General features: G+C 30.8%; 1 protein-coding gene across 7 annotated transcripts in view; it reads left to right on the top strand.

The window, feature by feature from the left end:
- The window catches only part of LOC105116364 (probable disease resistance protein At4g27220), a 48979-nt gene that overhangs the window by 10146 nt on the left and 13611 nt on the right, over positions 1–25222 (top strand). The window contains exons 1-6 of one of the 7 annotated variants that reach the window (XM_011013689.1): positions 6585–6601; positions 7388–7472; positions 7565–10698; positions 11447–12079; positions 12191–12289; positions 12548–12634. In XM_011013689.1, the coding sequence (XP_011011991.1) occupies positions 7576–10698; positions 11447–12079; positions 12191–12289; positions 12548–12574 (3882 nt within the window). In that variant the 5' untranslated portion in view covers positions 6585–6601; positions 7388–7472; positions 7565–7575 and the 3' untranslated portion in view covers positions 12575–12634. Of the gene's footprint in view, positions 1–6584; positions 6602–6671; positions 6691–7280; positions 7473–7564; positions 10699–11446; positions 12080–12190; positions 12290–12545; positions 12635–12744; positions 12962–25222 lie in introns of those variants that run through there. The other 6 variants (XM_011013687.1, XM_011013692.1, XM_011013690.1 and 3 more) reach the window with 6 other exon arrangements.

Genomic DNA, 25222 nt, shown 5'->3' with positions numbered 1-25222 from the left:
AAGGTTTGTTTTCTTGATAAATTTCGATTTCAATTGATTTTGTTTGCTAGTTTAATTTCTTCCATAGTTTAGATCATCACAAATCAAAACCCCCCAATTGCATAACGTATAGCATAAAAATCTGAACTAAATCTTCCTTGTGGGATCAACCCCTTGCTTGCTCTATACTATCTTGTGTATTGTGTTTTAAGCTAGGGTAATTAATTTGTGCGACCACGACATCGCAACAGCACAATAAGTACCTTATTACATTTCATTTGCTGCAGAATGCGAATTGCTCATGTTCTGCATGCAAATGAAAATGAACACCAAAACAGGGATAAAAGAGGAGGAAAAGATTACTTGGAGTGGAGGAGCTTGTTCGCTGTCATTTCTGGTGGCTTGTAGTGGCAGAGATGGTGGCTGGGAAGTCTGGTGGTGAAATGGCAGTGGCTCCAGGTGGCGATCTTTCTCTTTTCTCTCCTCTGCTTCTCTGTGTTTTTTTTCTTTTTTCCCTTTATTTTTCTATTCCTTTTTCTTTCGGTCTTTAGCTCCTTCCCTCTTACCTCATTCAAATGCACTCATGATATAACATCTTCTAGGAGTTATAGCCATGTTTCATAAGGAAAACCCAAATGATAATATGAACATGTCTTTTAGGCACATCTTTGCTCTTAATTGCTACTAGAGTTCACTTGGATCATGATTGTCTTCGAACTATATCTCCCCCTAGTATGATCTAAATGTGCTTATTCATTGATTATCTTTTTTTTAAAACCATATTGTCCTCAGTTCACTGATTCATCACTTAATCAACTTTCATTACCCACTAACTAATTTGAATATAGCTTGTTTTTCCTTTTTAGAGTCTACTATATTGTCCCCCGGTTGCTCAAGTTTTCAAGAAGTGTCGAGAAGTGCTAATATCATTTCTGTTAAGGATTTTGCAAATTTAGTCAATGATCTTCTTGTTTGACAATCTTGTTCTGAAATCAACTCTTATATTTCAAACATAATGTTTATTCAAGTCTAATTGTTAATATGAAATTAGAGAGATGTTAGTTTTGGAAAAGATTTTGAAAATCAAGCTTTTGTAATAAAAAACCTAACACATGTTATTCAAAATATACAGTCTTTTTTTGTCATGTATTTTGAAAACAGAAATTCACTTATTGTAAGATTAAAATAGCTTTTTCATGGTTCTTTGTATCCATTTTAGGCTCTGAGTTTGGGAACCTCTTTTGATGGTTCGTGATGAGGTGAGCTTCTGTATATTTGAAAAAACAACATGCTCAAGTCAAAACTTGAGGCTTTATCAAGGAATGATGTTTCCCTTTTTTAGCACCTATTTTATTAGCATCCATAATAACAAGTATCTTAATTCATAAAGTCACGACCCTTATGGAAAAGCTCTTCAAGTTTTGAGAGCGTCATTTATCAGTTCAAATTGCTTACTTGATCAAAAAGGGCTTTTAGAAACACGTAATGTAGGTTATGGTTCATGTTTATGTAAAAAAGGAATTTCACAAGCTCAAAAGGTGTTTAAGGGTTTCAAAGACCTAGGATTAATATCAACTCCTTTTCTGTTGTTGTTTTTGTAGATGAAATGACATATAACCATGTTAACCTCATCAGAATTCTCTTAACATGGGTTATAATGCAAATCCAACTTTTCTTTGATAAATGACCAATCTTGATTATTTGATAACATTCGAGGCTTTATCATGGATACTAAAAGTCATGCTTATAGCTTGGTATTTTCTGGTGTTTGACTTTTGGTGTTTGTTGTGTCTTTTAACTATAACATGATAAATTCTAGCACTCATCTTCATTGCTTTATCTGGATGGTAAGGAAAGACTGGTATCATTATTTTCTACCCCCTAGTTTATGTCTCTTTTTTCTTTTAACTTTGATGAATAACCAATCTTGATCATTTGATGACATTAGAGGTTTTATCATGGATACTAAAAGTCATGCTTATAGCTCAGTATTTTTTAGTGTTTGACTTTTGGTATTTGTCATGTCTTCTAACTATGACATAATAAATTCTAGCACCCATCTTCACTGCTTTATTTAGATGGTAAGGAAAGACTAGCATCAGTATTTTCTGCCCTCTAGTTTATGTCTCCTTTTCTTTTAGCCCTTTCTTAATTATTGATTCTATCGCTGTCTTCAAAATATATCTCGTTTGCCCCCCAATATGGGGCATAATCCTAGTCAGGGTTTTTTTTGAAAGAAAATTATTCTAGCTCAAATGGGGATTGCAAATGATATATTTCAAGAAATGTGAAATGATAATAAAGATGATCTTTTCTCCTTTCAAGCAAGATTTGTTCGAACTGATAAATTTTGACCTCATTTAGCGTAATGCTTTGGACTTGTAAAAGTCTTGATTCATAAGTCCATAACTATTGAATCCATTGCGTGCCATTATGCATGTTGCTAAAACTTAACTACATTATGTGTGGTTCAATTTTGGGGTGTGAGCTCAAGATTTATTCGGTCACCTCTTGCCATTTTAGCAAACATCAAGTCATTTCTGGAATCAAAACACTTTTAATCATTCAGTATTGATTAACCTTGATTTTATATATTGGAGTTCAATCAAAATTTTTTGCCAAAATAAACATAATATTTGGCTAAATTCTATTGTATCATATCATGTCTTGGGATTCTAGATCTTTTGACATTGTTGGATAGAAGTATCGTACACATAATAACATGATTCATTATGTGCGCGATAAAGTAGAATTCCTTGATTTGTTGATGACACAATCTCCACATGTTCTAGAAGAAAATCAAAGGATATTTGTGCATGGGTCTTTAAAGCATCAGTTAAATAAAAGAAATCTAATATTCGTTCCTGATCATGCTTCGAATAAGGAAACCAGAGACAATGTTGGTTCTTTGGCTATGTAGCTTTGTGAAAAGGGATTCGTTGGTCAACTTGTAATACACTTTAGAAAGAAGCCTGCATTTCCCCACAGTCTCCATTGATGAGCGTGTCAGCACTTCATAGATGGCATCTCGGCACAGGTCATTAGCTGAGTCCATTTAAAGTAGAGAATCTTATTACCATAAGCTATCTCTAAATTGAGGCCGGAGCGAATCTTCCTTGCCATTGTCAGATGTTGACAACTTTTAATTTTGGAGAAAAACTGAATTAGGGGACCTTTATTCCAAATTGGAAGCATGCATGCTTCAACATATGAGTATGTTTTATATGATGAACTCACCTTTCGAGGGGTGACATATGATCGTAACTCTTGTATGATGAAACAAGAATATTGATTCTTGCCCAAACTCTACAATTGAAATTTCTCGAATGACGACCATTATGTCACCCGCAAGTCTTAATTTCAAGATGTTTCAGGAAAGGCTTGCTATGATGCAAAACAAAGTATATGGAGTATTTACCTTAAAGGCAAGTTCTAATTTTTATGCTTGACAAGGGTAGGTTGGTTATTCAGTCTTTAAAAGGGCCATATACTGTCCAAGTGATCGCCTTCGTGAAGGCAATATTGGGGCTTAGTAGGTAATGAGATGACATATGGATCAATAATTACCAGTTTAAGCACTCAGCGAAGAGTTGAGATTTACACAAACTTAAACCTTGACTTAAAACTCATAACGTAAGTTACTAGTGCCCCACTTAACCTAAAGTTTCCAATGTAACTCATACAAAAACACGAATGATGCATGAAACAATACATTACATGAAAAAAAAAATATAAAATTAAATCGTACGAGCAAATAAGAACATACATATTAATAATGACACAAACCAAATAATAAAACACAATAATCAGACAAAAACAAAGTTTAGTCCATAAGATCCTAAGTGGAGTCGTCATTCTGTCGCACATGTGCGGTGTCGTGGTGATTGTCCACCCTCAAGGTAAAATGTATGGTGTAACTAGCAAATATGGAGAGACAGAGAATTCTTTTCTCTTATAAGTGGAAAATTTAAATGGGAGTCGCCACCTAGTATTTTGGTCATTAAGAACCTAACTGGTCTTAGAGGTCAGGTACAAAAACTGGTTGTGTAAATGGAAGATATTAGTACCCCAACTACACCCTACTTAAGGTAAGTTGTCTTGTTTTGTTATCTGATAAAATCTAAAGTCTTGTTATGATTTCTAATTATCAGCCTGTCTATAGTTTAAGAAAAGTCCTTGTCTGTAAGGAGATCCTTATCTTATCAAGAAAAATATAACTGTTTTATGTTGTATTCAACTTGTCATCCTTTTCCTTTAAGGATTTATTTTCTTTTTAAAGTTGATTAAACTTTTTATTTTCATCAATAACAATGCAAGTTTTATTATCTAGAGTTTTTTTTTCCACAAATAAGCATGTATAATTCTTTTTCAATAAACTATATTTTAAACCTAATTTTTTCAATTCATCATATAAAGATTCAAGAGAATTATGTAACTCATTATAGGTAGGGTTGGATTTATCATATAAAGATTGTACCTCATTTTCATTTTCGATAACCATGAAGCATATATTTGCCACATGCTTTTCTTCATCATTTAAACTTGAGTAAGAACTGTCACTCCCAGTAGCTGTCATTACCTTATTATGATGATAACTTTTCATCTTGTTTTGAAGAAGTGGACAATCTACTTTGATGTGTATTGTCTTGTTGCATTTAAAACACCTTAAAAGTTTTTTGCTAGACTTTTTCTTATTCCCATCTTTCTTTAAATTTAAGAATCTTTTATTTCCTTGTTTATTTTTTAAAAAGCGTTAGAATCACCTTGTAATTAAGACAATATCCTCCTTAATGTTTTCTTAATCATCATCATCATTATCCTCAATGTGGTGAATGATTTTAAATGCCAAACTCTTTTTTGGCCTTTTCTCTTGTTCTTGTTATTCCATGGTAATCTTATGAGTCTCTGGCTTTATGAATTGTCATCACCTTTGCTTCCTAAAATTTTAGTAAAGACCTAAGAATTTTGATCATAATTTCTATATTATGACGAGTCCTTACAAGAGTATCAAAACAATTAGTTATGGTTTTTATTCTGATAAACATGTTAGTTATGGATTCACTGAGAAGCATTTTAAACAATTCATATTGATAGGCATTTTGAACTCCTTGACTTGGTTAGTTCCTTAATGTGTTACCTCTAAAGCATGCTATATGTCTTTATCATTTTTACATGATGTTATTTTATTAAATTCACTTATACTTAATGCATAATACAAAGTGTTTATAGCTTTAGCATTTATGAATAAAAAAATTCTTATTATTATCTATATATTCAATTCTAGTCTTAGGAATTTCAATACCATTTCCAATTTTAATAAGTCTACGAGGTTCATTCTCTAAAGATAGCCACAAATCTAAATTTATAGATTGAAGATACATATTCATTTATGATTTCATATCATAACCCGAATCATGGGCCTATAACTAGCAATGCAGGAGCGGTGTAGTAAGGACACCCTATTTATGTTAAGCCTCATAACATACATATAAAAAAACAAGTTATTTAAAAAAAAGCATCATTTCATAATCTTCCAAAATATTATATTATTCCATACCAATAAAATCAAATGATAGTTCAAAACATCTCATCAGTAATTAAAACAAAAAGAAGAATTCATAATACTTATTATATTGTCAAAATCTAAATTTTATCTAAAATAGTGTAATAGTGGAGCATTTACGATATCGAACTAAAAGGGAAGCCTTGCAAAACAAACAAGGTATACTAACCAAATTTGAAGAAATAAAAACACTCAACAAAATCAACATGAGAATAGAAACTAAGAATCTTAAATAATATTAAAAATAAAGAGTGAGTTCAACCAACTAGTGAGGGACTAACATTTAATATACATTCTAGATATTAGTAGTTTACAAGTTAAATAATTTTGATAGACACATACATATTAAGTATATTATTGTAAACTAGTGGAATACATGTCAAAGATCAGATAACACCCAAAGGTGACCACTGTGGGAAGATTAGTTGTCATAGGCTGATATCTCTCTCATCAGCTAGGTATACTGGTGAAGCCAATCGATCAATCGATTCTTATAAAATTCCTAAGTGTTCATCATTGATGAACAAGCGGTCATTTGGTTCATGCAAAATTCCATTTTCAACAATTTTAATTGTATTCACTTTGCTTTATTTTTGGACTTTCTGATTGATTTTTCATGAAATCATCCATGCTTATTAATGTGATCTTCGTAAGAAACATGTTTAAATATAAAACTATGAATGTGTAACTCTGAAGGTCAATAACATCACCACCATTTAGAGTAAAAATATATCTAGACTAGAATTTGCTATCATCAGTATCTAATTTAAATCTAGCCTGTGAATATCCATAAATTACTAGTTCATCTCCTTTATAGACCATAAAAAAATTCTTAGTTGTTTTTAACTACTTAATAATATAACTATTTTAGTGATCCTCACTTGAATTAGATTGATATTTACTTGTTATGATTAAAATATAACATAAATTTGATCTTGTACATAACATTTCATATATGATGGATCTTATAGTCGAAGCATAGAGAATCCTTTTCATCCTCTCTTTTAATTTATGTTTTAGGGTGTATATCTTTGGAGAGACCAATCCTATGTGAAATAGATGAGTGTCCCCATTTAAATTCTTTCATGATAAATGTTGAAATGTTTTAGGGTATATATCTTTGGAGAGACCAATCTTATGTAAAATAGGTAAGTATCCTCATTTAAAATTTTTCATTCTAAATCATTTCAACATTTTGTGTGTGTGTGAATATTCTTTCATGCTAAATCATTTCAATATTTTGTGAGTGTGTGTGTGAATTGGGATAACCAAGCAACTTTTTAGATATATCTTTATTTCTAATATATAGATTATTTAACTCATATCTTTTATAAAAAAATTCTTGGTGAACCAAATCTTTCCTGGTTGGAGTAAAGATATATCATTTTTTATTAAAAATATACCATCTATATATAACACTCAAAAAATGACTCAACTTCAACTAAACTTTTTATAAATATAAGGGACATCAATATTTTTAATAAAATTATTTTTTAATTATCTCATTAAAATGAATATTTTAACTTCTTAATCTGGTTAAAGTCCATAAATGAATTTTTACAGCTTGCATCCTTTTTTGAAAAAAATATTTAAATTCAAAACCTTTAGGTAGTGTAATATGCTTTTTTGACATTCATTTGCTAGAATTCATAATTTTAGCGTGTAACTATAACTTATAACTTTTGATGTATAGAGTTTTTTTATTGACAATACTGATGGCAATTTATTAACAACATTGTGACAATTTAAAATTAACAACAAATTAATTTAAAGATATTAAAGATGAGGGGACAAGGAATTAATTGCTCATTGGTATACTTATTCCTTGCCTTGTTGCTTTTGAAGCTGGATTCCATACAGAGCTGAAGGCCTTCTCCTTTTGTTCCTCCCGCTATTTTATTGCCTTACGCACATATTTTCCCAAATTAAGGTAATAAAATTCCTATTCTCATTCTCTCAATGCCTATTTTACTTGCAATGTCTCACTCTGATAGTCGGTATCCTTATTTCTCTGATTTTCAGACTGGTGGAAAATGGCTATCGAAAGTGTTGGTGAATTCGTTGTATCTAAGATAGCAGAACTCTTGGTGGAACCAACAAAAAGGCAGTTCCGTTACATGTTCTGTTTCAACAATTTTGTTCAAGAATTCAATGAACAAAAGAAGAACCTGGCTTTGACACTAGATCGTTTGCAAAAGGCTGTCGAAGTTGCTGAAAGGAATGCTGAAGAAATTGAGAAAGATGTCAACAAATGGCTGGAGGATGCAAACAACGAAATTAAAGGTGTGAATCCTTTGGAAAATGAAACGGGAAAAAATGACAAATGCTTTACTTGGTGTCCAAATTGGATACGACAATTCAAGTTAAGCAAGGCACTGGCAAAGAAGACGGAGACTTTGAGAAACCTTGAAGAAAGTAGCAAAAAGTTTCCAACAGTGTCCCACAAAGCACCTCTTCAAGACATAGAATTTCTTCCATCAAAGGGATTCACACCCTCAGAATCATCAAAAGAAGCTTTTGAACAAATTATGAAAGCTCTCAAAGATGACAGTGTTAATATGATCGGACTGTACGGCATGGGAGGGGTTGGTAAAACCACCCTGGTGAAAGAAGTAGGCAGGAGAGCAAAAGAGTTGCGTCTTTTTGATGAAGTTTTGATAGCCACGGTGTCCCAGAAGCCAAATGTCACTGACATTCAGGATCAAATGGCAGATAGTTTAGGTCTGCGTTTTGACGAGAAAAGTAAAAAAGGGAGAGCAGATCGATTATGGCAGAGACTGCAGGGAAAGAAGATTCTTATAATTGTAGATGATGTCTGGAGAGTTATTAACCTGGAAGAGATAGGGATCCCATTTGGTGATGCTCACGGGGGTTGTAAAATTCTTCTAACAACACGTCATAAGGATATATGTTCTTATATGGAGTGCCAGCAAAAAGTATTGTTAAGTCTCTTATCTGAAAATGAAGCATGGGCTTTATTCAAAATCAATGCAGGTTTACATGATGAGGACTCTACCTTGAACACAGTGGCAAAGAAGGTTGCGAGAGAATGTAAAGGATTGCCTATAGCACTTGTGACAGTGGGAAGGGCTTTAAGAGATAAATCTGCTGTTGAGTGGGAAGTAGCGTCTAAAGAGCTCAAAAACTCTCAATTTCAGCACATGGAACAAATTGACGAAGAAAACAATGCATATGCATGTCTTAAGTTGAGTTATGATTATTTGAAGCACGAGAAAACCAAATTATGTTTCTTGCTATGCTGTTTATTTCCAGAAGATTACAACATTCCAATTGAGGACTTGACGAGATATGCAGTTGGCTACGGGTTACATCAAGATGCGGAGTCCATTGAAGATGCAAGGGAACGAGTTTATGTGGAGATAAAAACCCTCAAAGATTGTTGTATGCTGTTAGGAACTAGAAGTGAAGAATATGTGAAAATGCATGACTTGGTTCGTGATGTTGCTATTCAGATAGCATCATCTGAAAAATACGGATTCATGGTAAAGGCTGGCTTTGGGTTGAAGGAGTGGCCAATGAGCAATAAAAGCTTTGAAGGTTGTACAGTAGTTTCGTTAATGGGCAATGAACTAGCAGAACTTCCTGAAGAATTGGTGTGTCCACAGCTCAAAGTTCTTTTATTAGAACTGGATGATGATTTGAATGTTCCAGAGAGGTTTTTTGAAGGGATGAAAGCAATAGAAGTTTTGTCTCTACATGGAGGGTGTTTGTCGTTGCAATCACTTGAACTCTCAACGAACCTTCAGTCGTTGCTGTTGAGAAGGTGTGAATGCAAGGACCTCAATTGGTTGAGAAAGCTGCAAAGACTTAAGATTCTTGTTTTCATGTGGTGCGACTCCATTGAAGAATTACCTGATGAAATTGGGGAGCTCAAGGAGTTAAGGTTGTTGGATGTTACAGGTTGTGAATTGCTACGAAGGATTCCTGTGAATTTGATTGCAAGGTTGAAGAAGTTAGAAGAACTGCTGATCGGGGATGAGAGCTTCAAGGGATGGGATGTTGTTGGATGTGACAGCGCAGAAGGAATCAATGCAAGCCTAACAGAACTAAGTTCGCTGTCTCATTTAGCTGTATTATCATTGAAGATACCGAAGGTTGAATGCATTCCCAGAGATTTTGTTTTTCCCAGGTTGCTCAAATATGATATAGTGTTAGGGGATTGGTATTCAGAACTCGATAAAGAATACCCAACCTCGACAAGATTATATTTGGGTGCTATCAGCGCCACATCCTTAAATGCAAAGACATTTGAGCAGTTGTTTCCTACTGTGTCTCAAATTAGTTTTTGGAGAGTGGAGGGTTTAGAAAATATAGTATTGTCCTCTTATCAGATGACCTCCCCTGGCCATGGGTCGCCAAAGGACTTCTTACAAAGATTAGAACATGTCAAAGTGCATGAATGTGGGGATATTCGCACTCTGTTTCCAGCAAAATGGCGGCAAGCTTTGAAAAATCCAAGGAGAGTGAAAACTTATGACTGCAAATCATTGGAAGAGGTATTTGAATTGGGTGAGGCTGATGGAGGAATTAACGAGGAGAAGGAGCTGCCGCTACTGTCATCTTTAACAACGTTACGGTTGTCAGATTTACCTAAGCTCAAATGTATATGGAAGGGGCCCACCAGACATGTCAGCCTCCAAAGTCTTTTTTATCTGGAGTTGTTGTCTCTTAACAAACTGACATTTATCTTCACACCGTCCCTCGCTCGAAGTCTTATTCATCTGGAAACACTACAGGTAAAACAATGCCATGAATTGAAGCGTCTTATCAGAGAAAAGGATGGTGGTGACAGGGAAATAATTCCAGAGTCTCTTCGCTTCCCAGAATTACAAACTCTCTCCATAGGTGAATGTGATAAACTGGAACGTGTCTTCCCTGTCTCCGTGTCTCCAAGTCTTCTGAACCTGGAACATATGATGATTTCTTTTGCTTATAATTTAAAGCAAATATTTTACAGTGAAGAAGGAGATGCACTCACTAGAGATGGCATCATCAACTTCCCTCAGCTATCAAAATTGTCCCTTTCAAGTTGCAGCGTTTTTGGTCCAAAGAGTTTTACTGCCCAATTGCCATCTTTGCAAGTGTTAACAATTCAAGGCTACGAAGAATCGGATAATTCGTTGGCACAACTGCAAGTACGTCCTTTATATTTCTCCCCTGATTTTTTCCTTTTAAATTTAAATTGTCAAATTCAATACATTGTGATAATTTCTTATTTCTTCCTTTAGATTTCTAAGACTGAAGTAATGGATAAATGCTAGCAAATCCTTTAGCCATCCATTGAATTTAAAAGGATTGAAATTGAGGCTCTTTCGCCAATTAATGGAAAGTATTTGGACAGGACGATAAAGCTTCATCTGAGAATATTGAGTTTTTTGTTTCACTGCTGGAACTTATGACAGATGGTTCAAAAAATTAATAAAAAATGGTTTTTTAATCCAATTTTCTTAACAATTAGAGTCAAGAAGTAAAAATTGAAACTTTCTCATTAAAAGAACTTCAAAAGCAACAAATTTGTATAGAGTTTGAAAACATATATTTTTATATTTTTTCATGTTTTTTCTTTACAATTTTTTCACCTTTTCATATGAATTTTTTTTTATAAATTATCAACAATAAAACATTTTTATTTTATATACACATACAAGAAGTTTTACTAATATGTAAGTTTAAAATTATTTTCATTTATACTTTTTTTTTGGTTAATGTCGTAATTTTTTCTTATTATAAATTAATTATAAAAAAACTATTTTTTGAGTTAATAAGTATAATTTTTTCTTAATTGCTTTTAATTTAACTAATATAAAATCATAGTCCCAAAGTGCATATAAATTAACAGGAATTATATCTAACAAATTGTACCCTTAATTTCTTTTGATGCAGGGGTTAACAAGTTTGGAAAAATTATATTTGTACTTTGTGTATGAACCTAACATGAGCTGTATATGGAAAGGTCTCCCGCTAAGCAATTTGACTATTTTGGTGGTGAGGAACTGTAAGAGACTGAGATATGTATTTACAGACATCATGATTGCTAGTTTAGTTCAACTGAAAGTTCTAAAGATATCTACTTGTAAGGATTTGGAACAAATAATTGCTAAGAATAATGATGATGAAAAGAATCAAATATTGTCAGGAAGTGATCTCCAATCTTTATGCTTCCCCAATTTGTGTCGACTTGAAATCAGAAGATGCAACAGGTTGAAGAGTCTCTTCCTAGTAGCCATGACTTCAGGTCTCCCAAAGCTCCAAATACTTAAAGTAAGTGAATCCTCTCAACTAGTGGGAGTATTTGGGCAGGATGATCATGCTTCGCCTTTTAATGTTGAGAAGAAGATGGTGCTCCCTTATCTGCAAAAGTTGTCTCTAAAAGAATTACCAAGCATTGTCTGCTTCAGTCTTGGGTGTTATGATTTCTTATTCCCTCGTTTGGGGAAGTTGGTGGTGTATGAATGTCCAAAGCTGACCACAAAATTTGCTATTAGAACAAATGGTTCAATGAGTGCTCAATCAGAGGTGCTGCTTATTTGACTTGGTTTCTTGCCTCTCTTTTAGTGTTTTTTTCTTCTCTCAATAATAAGACTTACAAGTTAGAGTGTGTATGCCATGCTTGAATCGGTTTTGCAGGTATCTCAAGTACCTGAGGATTCAAGAACTGGTTCCCTCGTGCCAACCACCACTTGTAGAATGTGGACCCGAAATAATGGGTGGGGAGAGGAAGAGGAATGGGAAGATGAAGATGAAGATGAAGATGAAGAGGCAGAGGAATGGGAGCTGGAAGAGGAAGATGAAGATGAAGATGAAGATGAAGATGAAGATGAAGATGAAGATGAAGATGAAGATGAAGATGAAGATGAAGATGAAGATGAAGATGAAGATGAAGATGAAGATGAAGATGAAGATGAAGATGAAGATGAAGATGAAGATGAAGATGAAGAGGCAGAGTAATGGGAGGTGTAAGAGGAAGAGGAAGAGGAAGAAGACGAGGATGGAGGTGGTCATGATGATTAAGTCAGATAATAAGTCTGGCATTGGAATTTGAAAAACAAGCTAGTAATTAATTCTTGAAGGTAATATGGCAATTATTTATCTTCTCTCCTTTTCCTTCAACTTTAAATGGTTGAATTAAATCATCATATGCAATATGCCTTGATGGTCGTTGTTCTTCATGTTTGCATCAGGTTGGTTGGTTACCTATTACATGATCACCTCGACTTTTGGTGATTTAACGGAGATTCATGTCTTTGAGCTGTGGTGCTGTGAATGTTTTTTAATATGAGGAAGTGATTTCCACTGTTTTATTGGCAATGGCATACAATATGGCTTTGTATTGTAATTTTATAGAACTCCCAAAAGAACAATATTGACTTATCTATGTGTCTGCTGTGTGAACCTTCAAGAAATAATGGCTTTGTGTGTGCTTATTGTTTAATGTGTGGATTTTCTTTCTCCTTCCTTCTCAAACTAATGGCTTTACGACTTGTGTACTTGCCCCATCACCATGTTTTCTCTGTGATTTTGATGTTCTGTTTCTATTACGATTCTTTATGTGGTTTTGAAATAGGCCTAGTAATTATGCTTAAGATCTTGAATAAATGTTGTGAAACACTATATATGATTTTACAAACACATGCACTTATAATAATTTTTTAATGTGAATGTCCGGATTAACTTGTGTATATTTTGAAGAATTTCATAAACTCTAAAATTAACAACTATATAAATTTTTAATAATTCTGAGATTTATAAGACTCCAAACAATTATTTTTAAAAAATAAATCTAAAATTTGACTAATTTAACTATATCTCTTAAAATTATAATACTCATTCTACGAGTGTGTGCATATATTTAAATGTTTTTGTTTTAAAAAAGTTTAATTTTTTGAGAAAAACAAAAAATAACTTTTATTTTTGAAGTTCGTGCTTTTATATATATCAAGTCCCTTGGTTAATTAGTGTGTATGTGTTACTGTACAATAATATGGTTTTTACATGGATGTATAAATACATGTGAATGAATATATATAAAAAATCAACTTACAAATTTATTGACAGGATATAAAATTTCATGATGTAAATTGAGTAAAGGATAAATCCTCTAGCCTTGAAAAAATTATTGTCTGCCTTCAAGTGCTTGCAATTGATTGTAATATTTTTTCTTAGGTCTTTTCAATCTTTTATTTTTTATAACGCAAACAAGAATATACAGCAAACTAAATTTATAAACGTAATTATCTCAAAGCAATGGCGAGAAGAATAAAAGATTAATTGAGGAAAAATAAAATAATAGAGTTTTAAAAAGCAAAGAGTTCATTTTTTATACTTAATATTGTATTATTTTATTTAAAAAATAAATCATATTTTATTTAATAGACACAATTGTATTGTTGAAAAAAGGCTAAATCCAACATCATCAGTCAAGAGGCCTAAAATTAAACCAAAATAGGAACCCAAAGCAAGAGGCCTCTAACAGGATGATGCCTCCATTTAAGCACCTTCTCCACCCAAAAAGAAAAAAAGCCTTGTGAATCATCATGCGCGCATAGCAAAGAGGAAGTGAGGAAGTGAGGAACAAGCTGTGTCTCATGGAGTTATGTATCTGTTGCTCTACGTGTAGTACAGAAGCAGGGTTATAATGTACACAAACTTCATTTTTCTACTTGAAATAAAGCTCCAGGAGCTTCTTCAAAGTATCAAACACGCTTGTGAAGGGATTAAATTGGACAGAGCTCCTTAATTCTAGATCAGGAAATTCATTTGTAAGTGCCTTTTGCATCCCGGACATGGACATCATGGCGGCAAGCTTACTGTTGGACATGACTTCACAATCTTGTGGGGTGTCCTTAATTTTGCTTGGATCATACCCAAAGCTTGCCAAATAAGCTTTGTATTTCTCAATGAATGCAGGTCCAGGGTTAGGTGTTCTTGAATATATCTGTAACATTGATGCCAAAACACAAAGCTTTAAGTGATCAATCATATATATAACTTGATGCAAAGCCTGGTTGCTGCATCTCAGAGCTCAAACGGCAGCTAGAAGAATACATGTAAAAGTTTGTTAATTAGTCCAAAAAATATGAGCAACGTCAACCCCAATCAAGTCAGAAGTATAGTTCCTCGTTCAAATACTATGAGATACTTAGCTGCTGCAAATTCATAAACTAAGGTTCTATTTGGTATGACATTTATAAATTAATTTAATTTGTTTTTTAAATAAAAAAATTCATAAGTATATATTTGCAAGAAATAAGAATATGTTTGGCATATTTTTTCAATTATGAGTTTTGACTTTCAAATATATTTCAAAAGTTAATTTTTCATTGATAACTTGTGACAAAAAAGAGTTAAAATGACTTTAATTTAGAAATATGTTTGAAAAAAATATCTCAAATCCAACTTGTTTTTTTTTTTTAAATTGAATGTAATATAAGTTATAGTTAAAAATTTTAACTTTTTAATTAAATCAAAATTTTGACTTGACTTTGAATAAGCTTTGATTTAAATCAAAAGTTAATTCTAGTCAAAACTCATTCCAAATATAATCTAAATTTTAACTTAAATCAAGATTTGTTATAAAATTGAGTCAAAACTTTACTTTAATAAAAAAATAAAAATTTTAAATTTTAACTTACGATATAATTTTTTCTTGATTAAAAAGTTAAAAAAAACTTGAATTAATTTGTATATTTATTTACTTAATTAATTTTTTAATCAAATAGAATTTAACTAAAATTTATTCCTGAATTATCACAAAGATATATTTATATTTTTTATTTTTTATTTTTTTAATCAATTATATTTATATCTCTCGTCCCTTGAACACTAACCAAATATAACCTACATAACCATTTTTTTTCATTTGATTTCTAGTTTACTTTTAAAGCATTTGATTATTATATCATAAAATAAAATAAAATGTGAGTAAAAAAAAGCATCCACAACCCTACATAATAAATGCACTTATAAAATAATCTTATCCTGTGATATTTTGAGTTTGAATCAATATGATATATTGAGGAATCTGTGTGGGATTTTGAAAAATTTTTAAATGGAGTGTTGGGTTCCTGAGAACTCATTAAAAGTAAGAAATAAATTCAGGTGTATTGTCTAGATTCAATCACATTAGACTTGAGACATACACTCGATCCAAGTGAGTTTGAATCAACTGTTATATTATCTTAATTAACAAAAAATTCCATCATATAAAAGCTATAGACTTAGCTGGGTTCTAAAAAACTCCTCTTTTACGTTTCTATGTTTTCACGAACATTGAAAAAGGAGCCATGGTTGACTTTCTATCTGTTTCTTTCTTTTCTTGGAGGAGAAAGAGGATTGCGCTACTTGTTTCTTTACATTTTCTTGAAAACCAAATAGAAAGTTCTTGGTTGATTTCTAGCCAACAGTCCTTTTCTCTTATTAACTCGGTTTCTGTGGGTGCTGACTAGTTATTTTTGCGAAGTAATAATCTATTCTTTTATTCTACTTGGACTCTTGATGTTTTTGGCAGGGAATAAATTTAGCTACTCTTATTTACCAAGAAAATTGAGGGAAAGTAAAAGAAATAATTTAAAACCATTTAAGATTTTTGGCAGATTAGTTTAGTCTTCCCTGCAGTTTTTGAGGTCAAGGGAGTAGCCGATCAAAAAGGGAGGATTGCAATGAAAAATTCGGTACAGCTCTTTCATTTCGCACTTGAGAGACAATCTATTGGTTGTAATGTGGAGATATGGTTGAACAAGTGGCGACAATCTATTGGCTCATCGGACTACCTTATCTCCACGTCACAGATCCTTTCTCTTAATTGTTTTTTTAATTTGAGACTGTAATTTGTTTCAAAGCTACAAATACCTGGGTTGTGATTTACCGAACACTTCAGGATTTTGTTTATGGATGAAAAGCCGTGATTCTCCAAGCGGGCACCAAGTCATGTTTCTTGCTATGCTGTTTATTTCCCGAAGATTACAATATTCCAATCGAGGACATGACGAGATATGCAGTTGGCTATGGGTTACATCAAGATGCGGAGCCCATTGAATTGTGGGCTTATCGTACAGAACAGCATTCAAAACATCACTGGAAATGTCCTCTTATCATTCAGTATTTGAAAAAGCATGTTATCTTGCTGTTGAATGAGATCACAAAACACATTAGACAATGAAACAGCTAAACATGTGTCTACAGGCTGCAGGTGAAAAAAAATCCTGCAAATTAATAAGATGAATGAATTTCACAATGAATCATATGAGAATGCCAAAATATACAAGGAAAGAACCCAGACATGTTATGGCAAGCAGATTGTACATAAGGAGTTTTTCCCTTGTCGACATGTATTCCTTTTCAATTCATGGCTTTGCTTGTTTCCTAGTAAGCTTAAATCATGGTGGCTAGGACCATTCATAGTTTTTAAGGTGTTTTCTTATGGAGTAGTAGAGATTACTCATGTTGAGAAGGGAACATTCACGGTAAATAAACAGCGTCGAAGCATTATAGGAATGCAGAATCAATTAGCAAGAGGGATATATCCCTCATACTCCATCTTTGCAAAATAAAAAAGTTAAGCTAATAACTATAACTAAGCGCTGATAGAGAGGCAATCCATGAAAAAAATTGCACTTATTCGTTTAATTGAGTTGTGTAGGGATGAAACATACAAATAGATAACCAATTGAAAACCAACAACTCACTCCCGCTTTGTCAAAAAGGAAGTATTGGTAACCCTTTTCATTCTTTACTTTCTCATTCGGAACAATATGAAATTTAAGTTTAGGGAAGACATTACATTTTATGGCTATGAAAACAGAGTGTGAAGGTGATATGTGTTTAAAACCAACTTTAATATTTTTAGGTGCTTCATTATGTTATGCATAGCATTTCTTGGCTTAGAATAGATAATATCATATAAAATGGGATTAAGTAGGATTATTTTCTTTGGAATTATTAAAGTAAATCTTTCTAGCAAAGTCACCTAAGTTGTGTGGTTATGCATAAAAAATAAATATGTTGTGTCTTTCTTGTTATTACCCTTTGATCAAATATTAAAACAAGGTTTATGTAAACAAGAGTGATAATGAGTATGAAAATAAATGAATGATTATATGAAGCGTATCTATTTCAATATTTTGAGTTGCTTAGTAACTAGGAATATTCATCATAAAAATGTTTACTTTTACATTAAACGACAACTTAAAATATGAGTATACAAATGTTTTTTTAGTTTGTAACTTGTTAAGTAACCAGATGTATTTATCATAAATGTTTGTATTTACATCAAAAGACAAGTGATACATTAAAAAAAGAAAGAAAGACAAAGGTCTCCCATATATATTTATCTCTCTACGTTTGCAATCTTGTTTGTAATAGTGAGAAAGAGTAATGGCAGAATGACTGTGCAGGGTTTAAGTATAAAATATTTTTTAAAACAATTATTAAATTTAGTGAAGTGTATAACTCGAATCACGAGTTTAGCGAGTTAAAGTTATTGTTGGAAAAGTTAATATTAAAATTAGTATTTTAATATTATCATCAAATAATTTTTTTATATTTTAAAAAATTTATTAAACTCGCGCAGAGTATAGTTAAACAGAATGGTATTATTTAGATCTTGAGACACTAACGCCAGATGAACCACTTCCAGTTTGGATCTTGAGACACTAACATCAACTGAACTTATTTTCAGTCTAAGAGTATGATTGCAGTTGTTTATTAAAATTTTTATACTGAAATACATTAAAATGATATTTTTTTTATTTTTTAAAAATTAGTTTTGAGATCAGCGCATCAAAACGATTCAAAAAAATAAAAAAATATTATTTTTTAACAAAAAAAATTGAATTTTTTAAAAACACATATTCATATTTTCAAATTCTCTCTATTGATATGCTTTAAATGAGCAATTAAAATATCAAAGGATTTCTAGGACACTCCCGAGATGTTTAATGGTATATTTAATGTTTGTCTCTATTGAGATTAAGAAGATACCAAATATAAAAGTATTTATAAAAATATTTTAGTTTTTAAGTTTGATTTTATTCATTTTTATTTCAGTTCGGATCATATTAAACCAATCAAATTGTGTTTTTAAAATTTTTCATACTAAAATTATCTAGTAGACTCAAAATAAATCATTTGATTTGACTGATTTCAAATGAATTTTTATAAATATTAATTTACTCAGTAATTTTCACCATTTTTGGTTATTATACTAAAAGTTAAAATAATACAAATTGTTTCTGCAAACTCTCTCTTTCCCCGCAAACATAACCTCACAAAACACTTTTGGTCTTGATAAAACTAATTAATCAATCCTATAGTTTTAATAACTATTGTCATAATTTATTTTTGGATTACTTTCTAAATTTAATTTTTTCCTTTCAAAAAATCAAAAAATATATATTTGGATTAAAAAACAAAAAAACATCCAAAAACAATAATAATAGCAGTGATAAGAGGATGTCAAAGCACCTAAAAAATGATCAAAAATTGGTTGAGAAGGTTTAAAAATACAGAAATTAAAATTTTATAGTATTTTGTTGACTAGTGAAAGCCCTATTGACAAATAAAATTCAATTTGAGGAAGAAAAGTCCAAAATCTAATATTTATGGACTCAATTAAATTTTATTAAAAGTTTAATTGAATTTATGGATAGTTTGATTGCAAAAAAAAATTGATTTTGAAGTCAATTTGGGCTTTAATTAGAAGAAACTAAAATTCTAGAGTCAAATTATAATTTTTTAGAGTTAATTTAATTAAATCAAGGGTTTAATGACATAAATATTGAAGTTTGATGGTCATTTAAGGATTTAATTGAAGAAATCCAAAATCAAGAACCAAAATAAAAAAAAACATGCAAATTGAAGGTATGATTTTGAATTTGATGTGTTTTGACACCAGTTTCCATTTAAATGAAAAGATGCGTTTTGAAAAAAACAACGTCGTTTCATACATTTTAAAAAGTAAAGAACAGGAGAAGAAGAAGAGTCTTCTCCCCTGCTTTGCCATATCCTTTTTTCTTTGAAACCACCAAAAAGACGACAATAAAACTTCCCACTTGTCTACCACATGGTGGAAGAATAGGGGATGCATTCCAAACATAGAGAGATATCTAGTGATTAGTTTCATGTAAGTTTTGGTAAATTTGATAGATGTTAGGTACATTAAATGCAACTGCAAAGTAGGTAATCAGACCAGCTATTTCAAAGAATTAAAGAAGAAGATGAACAGTACCAGAATTCTGTTTTTGGCTAAAGTTCATTTCAGTCCTCCCTCTTTCAATTGCTTTCAATTAAACTCCTAATTGACCCTAAACTTTTACAATTAAGCCCCTGATGACCTTCAATTGGAGCCTAGAAGTTACACGTTTATTGCGATATGGTCCTTGGTTTTGGATTTCTTTAATTTAGCCCCTAATTGACCCTAAAACTTCAATTTTCTTACAAATTTGCCATTGATTTCAATCAATTAACTTGAAAAAAATTAAATTTGGTCTCTTAAAATTCCAATCTTCTTAATTAAGCCCAAATTAGGTCCTTAAACTTAATTTTTCACCAATTAAGCCCCAAATAAAATTAATTTGACCTATTTAAAGTATAATTAAGTCCTTACACTTAATTAGTTTCTTCAATTGGACCCAAATTAATTCTTAAACATAATTAAAATTCAATTTGGCCCATGATTAAATTAAATTAGCCTATTAAAAATTTAATTATGTCCTTAGACTTAATTTTTGTGGAAATTCATCCAATAATCATTTAATTTGACCTTGAATTTATATGTAAGACATATTTTCGATATTAAAAATATATTTCTTTGGATGACATAGAACAATTGGTTTTATCCGATAAAATAGGATCTCCTTACAGAGAAGGACTTTTTTTAAACTGCAGACAGATCGACAATTAGAAACCACAACAAGACCTTAAATTTTATTAAACAACAAAATAATATAGCTTACCTTAGATAGGATGTAGTTGGAGGTATTAATACCTTCCCTTTACACAACTAATCTCTGTACTCGATCTCTGAAATCAGTTAGGATTCCTAGTGATTAGAATATTAGGCGACGACTCCTATCCAAATTTTACACTGATAAAAGATTAAAATTCCTTGTCTTCCCATACTTACCAAATAAACACTGACATACACCTTGAGGGTGGAACAATCATCGTGATGCTGCACGTACACGTGCAAGAACTATATGTTTAATTCTTATATTTTTAGTTATATATTGTTTAGTATTGATAATTTCAGGTTCTTTTCCAAGTATTTTCTTCTTCTTCTTTCTTCAAAAATAAAATACAGAAAAGAGAAGCAGGCAGTTGAGGAAAGTTCATTACGAAGGAAGGTATTATTTACACACACACAAATGACCTGTTTGTGTAAGCAATGGCTGGAAGAAAACAATAGACTTGAGAAAATTGATAGAATGAAAGAAAAGAAAGTTCGTTTTGTATCCATTAGACTACAAAAATTACATGTAACACAAAATTTTAGTTAAAGTACTACAGCTTAATTGTTATATAATCTTAATTAACACAAAATTGTATCATATAATAAGCCATGTATAGCCTTAGCAGAACTTTAAAAAAGTCCTCTTTTACTTAATTTGAAAGAGGAGCCAAATTTGACTCTCTATCTTTGATTCTTTTCTTCCTTTTTTTCCTTTTCTTTCTTTCTTTCTTTTCTTTTCTTTTCATGGAGAAAGAGGATTGTGCTACCTTTTCTTTTCTTTTCATTTTCTTGGAACCAAGTAGGAAGTTCTCATTTTTTGTTCTACGTACTGAAATCGTTGATGTTTTGGCCGGGAATAAATTTAGCTCCTCTTGTTTACGTAGAAAATTGAGGGAAAGTAGCTGAAATAATTTGAAACCATTTAAGATTTTTGTCAGTTTAGTTTATTCGTTCGCTTTCCTGTAGTTTCTGAGATAGTACAAAACACATTATTATGTGTTGAATAAATAATTAACCACCGATTGTGCATCAAAACATTTTGTTGACAAAATTGGACATATTTTTAAAAAAGAAACAATTGTGAAAAATATCAAGAATTCAAAAAATCACAAAAAATAAAATAAAAAACAAAAATTATAATTTGGAATGAAATCAAACAAATAATGAAATTCTAAAAACAGGTACAGTCAGGCCAACTATAATTTTGAGGACTAATTAGAAGTTTGATGCAAAAAAAAAAAATTGAAGAAAAAGATTGGATTTGGCCAATATTTTCAGTGGGCAAGGATTTCTAGCCGATGGCATCAACTTTTCTTTAAAAAAAAGCAAAGAAAAACTGGCTGGCCACTATATCAAAAGATGAGCTTACTTTCTCTTTTTTTTCTTGTCTCCCACTTGTCCTTGTTTTCTCTTTTAAAAACTCTAATTAATATTAAATTAACAAGAAAAAAAACTAAATCAGAAGTGTTTTTACCCTCCTTGTAAATCACTATTTATTATATTAATATTTTTTTATTTTTTAATTAATATTTTTTTATAAAAACAAGTCATTATTTAATTTTAAATTTATTTTTATTAGATTATCTTATTTTTATTTGACAAATCTCATGGTAGGTTAATCAAGTTAAGTGTAGTTTTTTTAACTAACATTTTCTTTTTGATCTCGTCATTTAATATTATATAGATTGATAATTAAACTTTATAATTTATTTTATTTATTTTTTATTGGGTTATATTTACTTCATAATCTGAGAATGATACTAATGTAACCAAGTTAACTCGATTTGTTTTTAAATTAATTTTATTATATAATTTTTTTTATTTAATATTAGATTAATTAAAATTAAAATTTTATAATTTTAAAAACTTTATTTAACTTTCGGCAAATTACAAGTAAATAGAATAGTATAATTTAGATCTTGAGACACTAACATTAGTTGAACTACTTCATGATTGATATAGGATTTTTTTCTGAGACATCCTAGGATGTTAGAGGTTAATTTTAGTTTCCTGTCTTTTGATGCAGTGCTTAATTTATGTTTTTTTTTTTTTTCAGATTGGTGATATCTTCTAGTTGTTGCTGGTTGTAGATTTCCGCCTTCATCCACCTTGATGACTGCTACTCATATCAAAGGATTTGCAAACTAACTTCATCGAGTTTTAAAAAGAAAAGGCGAAGAAAAGCCAGGGAATCGAACATATCAAAAGTCGCGTACGAGAGAACCTTTGTTATTAATATCACATGCAAAGTTCTTAAAACAACATTATTGTACTCGTGAAAATGACAGGGAATTGACCTCTCCTCTCTATTATTTTCCTGCTTTAATAAAGTTTTTTTTAGTTTTACATTCTATCTCGTGCTGAGAGTGCTTCCAAAAGCACTGAAATGTGTGGTGCTGAAAGACAAGGCAGAATAAGGTTAAAGGGACCTAATTTAAAATTTTACTCTGAAGGTGTACAGTGGAAATCCACTCTCCCTTGTTAATTTCTAAATTAACCATTTGAAGAGGTTTTCTTCTTCTTCTTTATATTATTGTTTTAATAAAAATAATAAAAAAAGAAGAAGAGGATAAAAGTAAAACCAGAGAAAGATTAAGAATACCAAGAAAATGTGGGATTCATGATGCAATATAAGTTGTTTTTTTAATTATTTTTTTGTTTAAGAATCTATTTAAATAATTTTTTTTAATATTTTACATCATATATTAGAATCATAAAAGAAAAACACCATATAAACTATTATTATTATATTTGTTATCATTATCTTTATATTACATTATGCATGCTATCTTAATTATGTCATCAAATTGCATTTTTTTTAATGAGAATTGCTGCTCTAACTCGCAAGTTAGAATCCATGTAAACTACTTTGTTTTAACACTTCTTCTCTTTTCAACATAAAGTCGATATGCTGTCTTTTCTTTTTATTGGTTTTGAGAGAGAGAAAAAAGTATTTTAATCCACCACATCAAAAGATAAGAAATTCCTCTAAGATCACCATAATATGTTGGTGTGTATCTTGAACAAGCGGAAAGCACTTGTCCCCGTTGTCTTTTAAGAACTTTAATGCTTCAATACTTTCGGCAGAGTTTAGATTTTTTTTTTGACATAACCTTCAACTCTGCTATATAGTGGGGGGCGGCGCGAGGGTGGGATTTCAATCCAAGGGTATCAAGGTTTTAAAAGGAAAAGGCAAAGAAAAACTGGCACTACCACCATTTCAAAAAATAAACTTTTTTTTTTTGTCCCCATCCCTTATTTGTCCCTGTTTTGTATTTTAAAAACTCTTATTAATTCATTTTTTGAAAATTCTTTTTATTAATTTTTTTTAGTTATTAATTTGAGAGATGAGAGAGAGAGAGTTTTTGAATTCAAGTTGAAGAAAGAAAAAGTTATTAGTTAATATCAATTTTAGTTATATAAAAAGTTGATTTTGATATCAGTATGATAAGAGTTTTATTTAGGTGTTTTTCATCTTTTTTTTTTTTGAGAGTTTTACTTAGATGTTCTTTATCTATTCTAAAAGCCAAAAAAATTAATTCAAGTTGCTTTTGGGTTTTAAAAAGAAAAGACAAAGAAAAACTAGCCCGATCACCATTTCAAAAAATAAGCTTACTTTTTTTTTGTCCCCGTCTCTCACTTGTCCCTGCTTTGTATTTTAAAAACTCTTATTAATTCATTTTTTAAAAATTCATTTTTTTATTTTTTTTAGTTATTGGTTTGAGAGATGAGAGAGAAAGTTTTTGGATTCCAAATTGAAAGAAAAGAAAGTTATTAGTTGACATCGATCTTAGCCATATAAAAGGTTAATTTTGGGGTTAGCATGATGGGAGGTTTACTTAGGTGTTATTCGTCTTTCTTCTTGTCTGAGAGTTTTACTTAGATGTTCTTTATCTTTCCTAAAAGCAAAAAAAATTAATTCAAGTTGCTTTTGGATTTTTTGACCGCTTACTAGGTTATTTAATGTTGTAAATAGATTTATCAAGGCTTTTAGGGTGTTTTTTAGATATTATGAATTAAAAATAAAAAAAATGATAAAAAGAAAATGAATGATGAAACGAAATGAAAAAAAATGATGAAAAAAATAAAAATGAAATGAATGAAGAATGAATTAAAATTTGGGTTAAAGGCAACACAAATGGAAGTTTTGAGAATGGATAGGTTTTGAGATTTAATTGAACTTGAAATTAATTTAATTAATCCAATCAAGGGTTTAATTAGAGAGTTAACAAGTTTTGAGACTTAATTAAGCTTAGAATTAATTTAATTAATGCAATCAAGGGTTTAATTGGAGTTGACAAGTTTTAGACATAACTGAGCTTGGAATTTGTTAAAATAATTAAGATCAAACACAAAAAGAAGGCTAGAATTTTGAATAATCTGTTTATTATGAATGTTTAACCTTAACCTAAATACAAATAAAGTATATATAGATTAAACTAAAAGTACTATTCTACCCTAAATAAATAAGACTACATAAATATTATTTATTTAATTTTAAGCTAGGTATTATTTAACTTTTACCTTCTTTTCATGGCTTAGAATTGGAAAATCCATACTTGCATTCAAGGGAATTTAAGGAGGTGTGCAACACATATAATAATTTAAATTATAGCATGAACACCATCAGATTAAAGCTTTTTCCTATTTCATTAAAAGATAAAGCTAAAACATGGCTATAAAATTTAAGACCAGGATCCATTCGTGCATGG

The sequence above is a fragment of the Populus euphratica genome, unplaced genomic scaffold, assembly GCF_000495115.2.
Source record: "Populus euphratica unplaced genomic scaffold, PopEup_1.0 scaffold1529.1, whole genome shotgun sequence".
Lineage (NCBI taxonomy): Eukaryota > Viridiplantae > Streptophyta > Magnoliopsida > Malpighiales > Salicaceae > Populus > Populus euphratica.
This window is presented reverse-complemented; position numbering and strand designations above follow the sequence as displayed.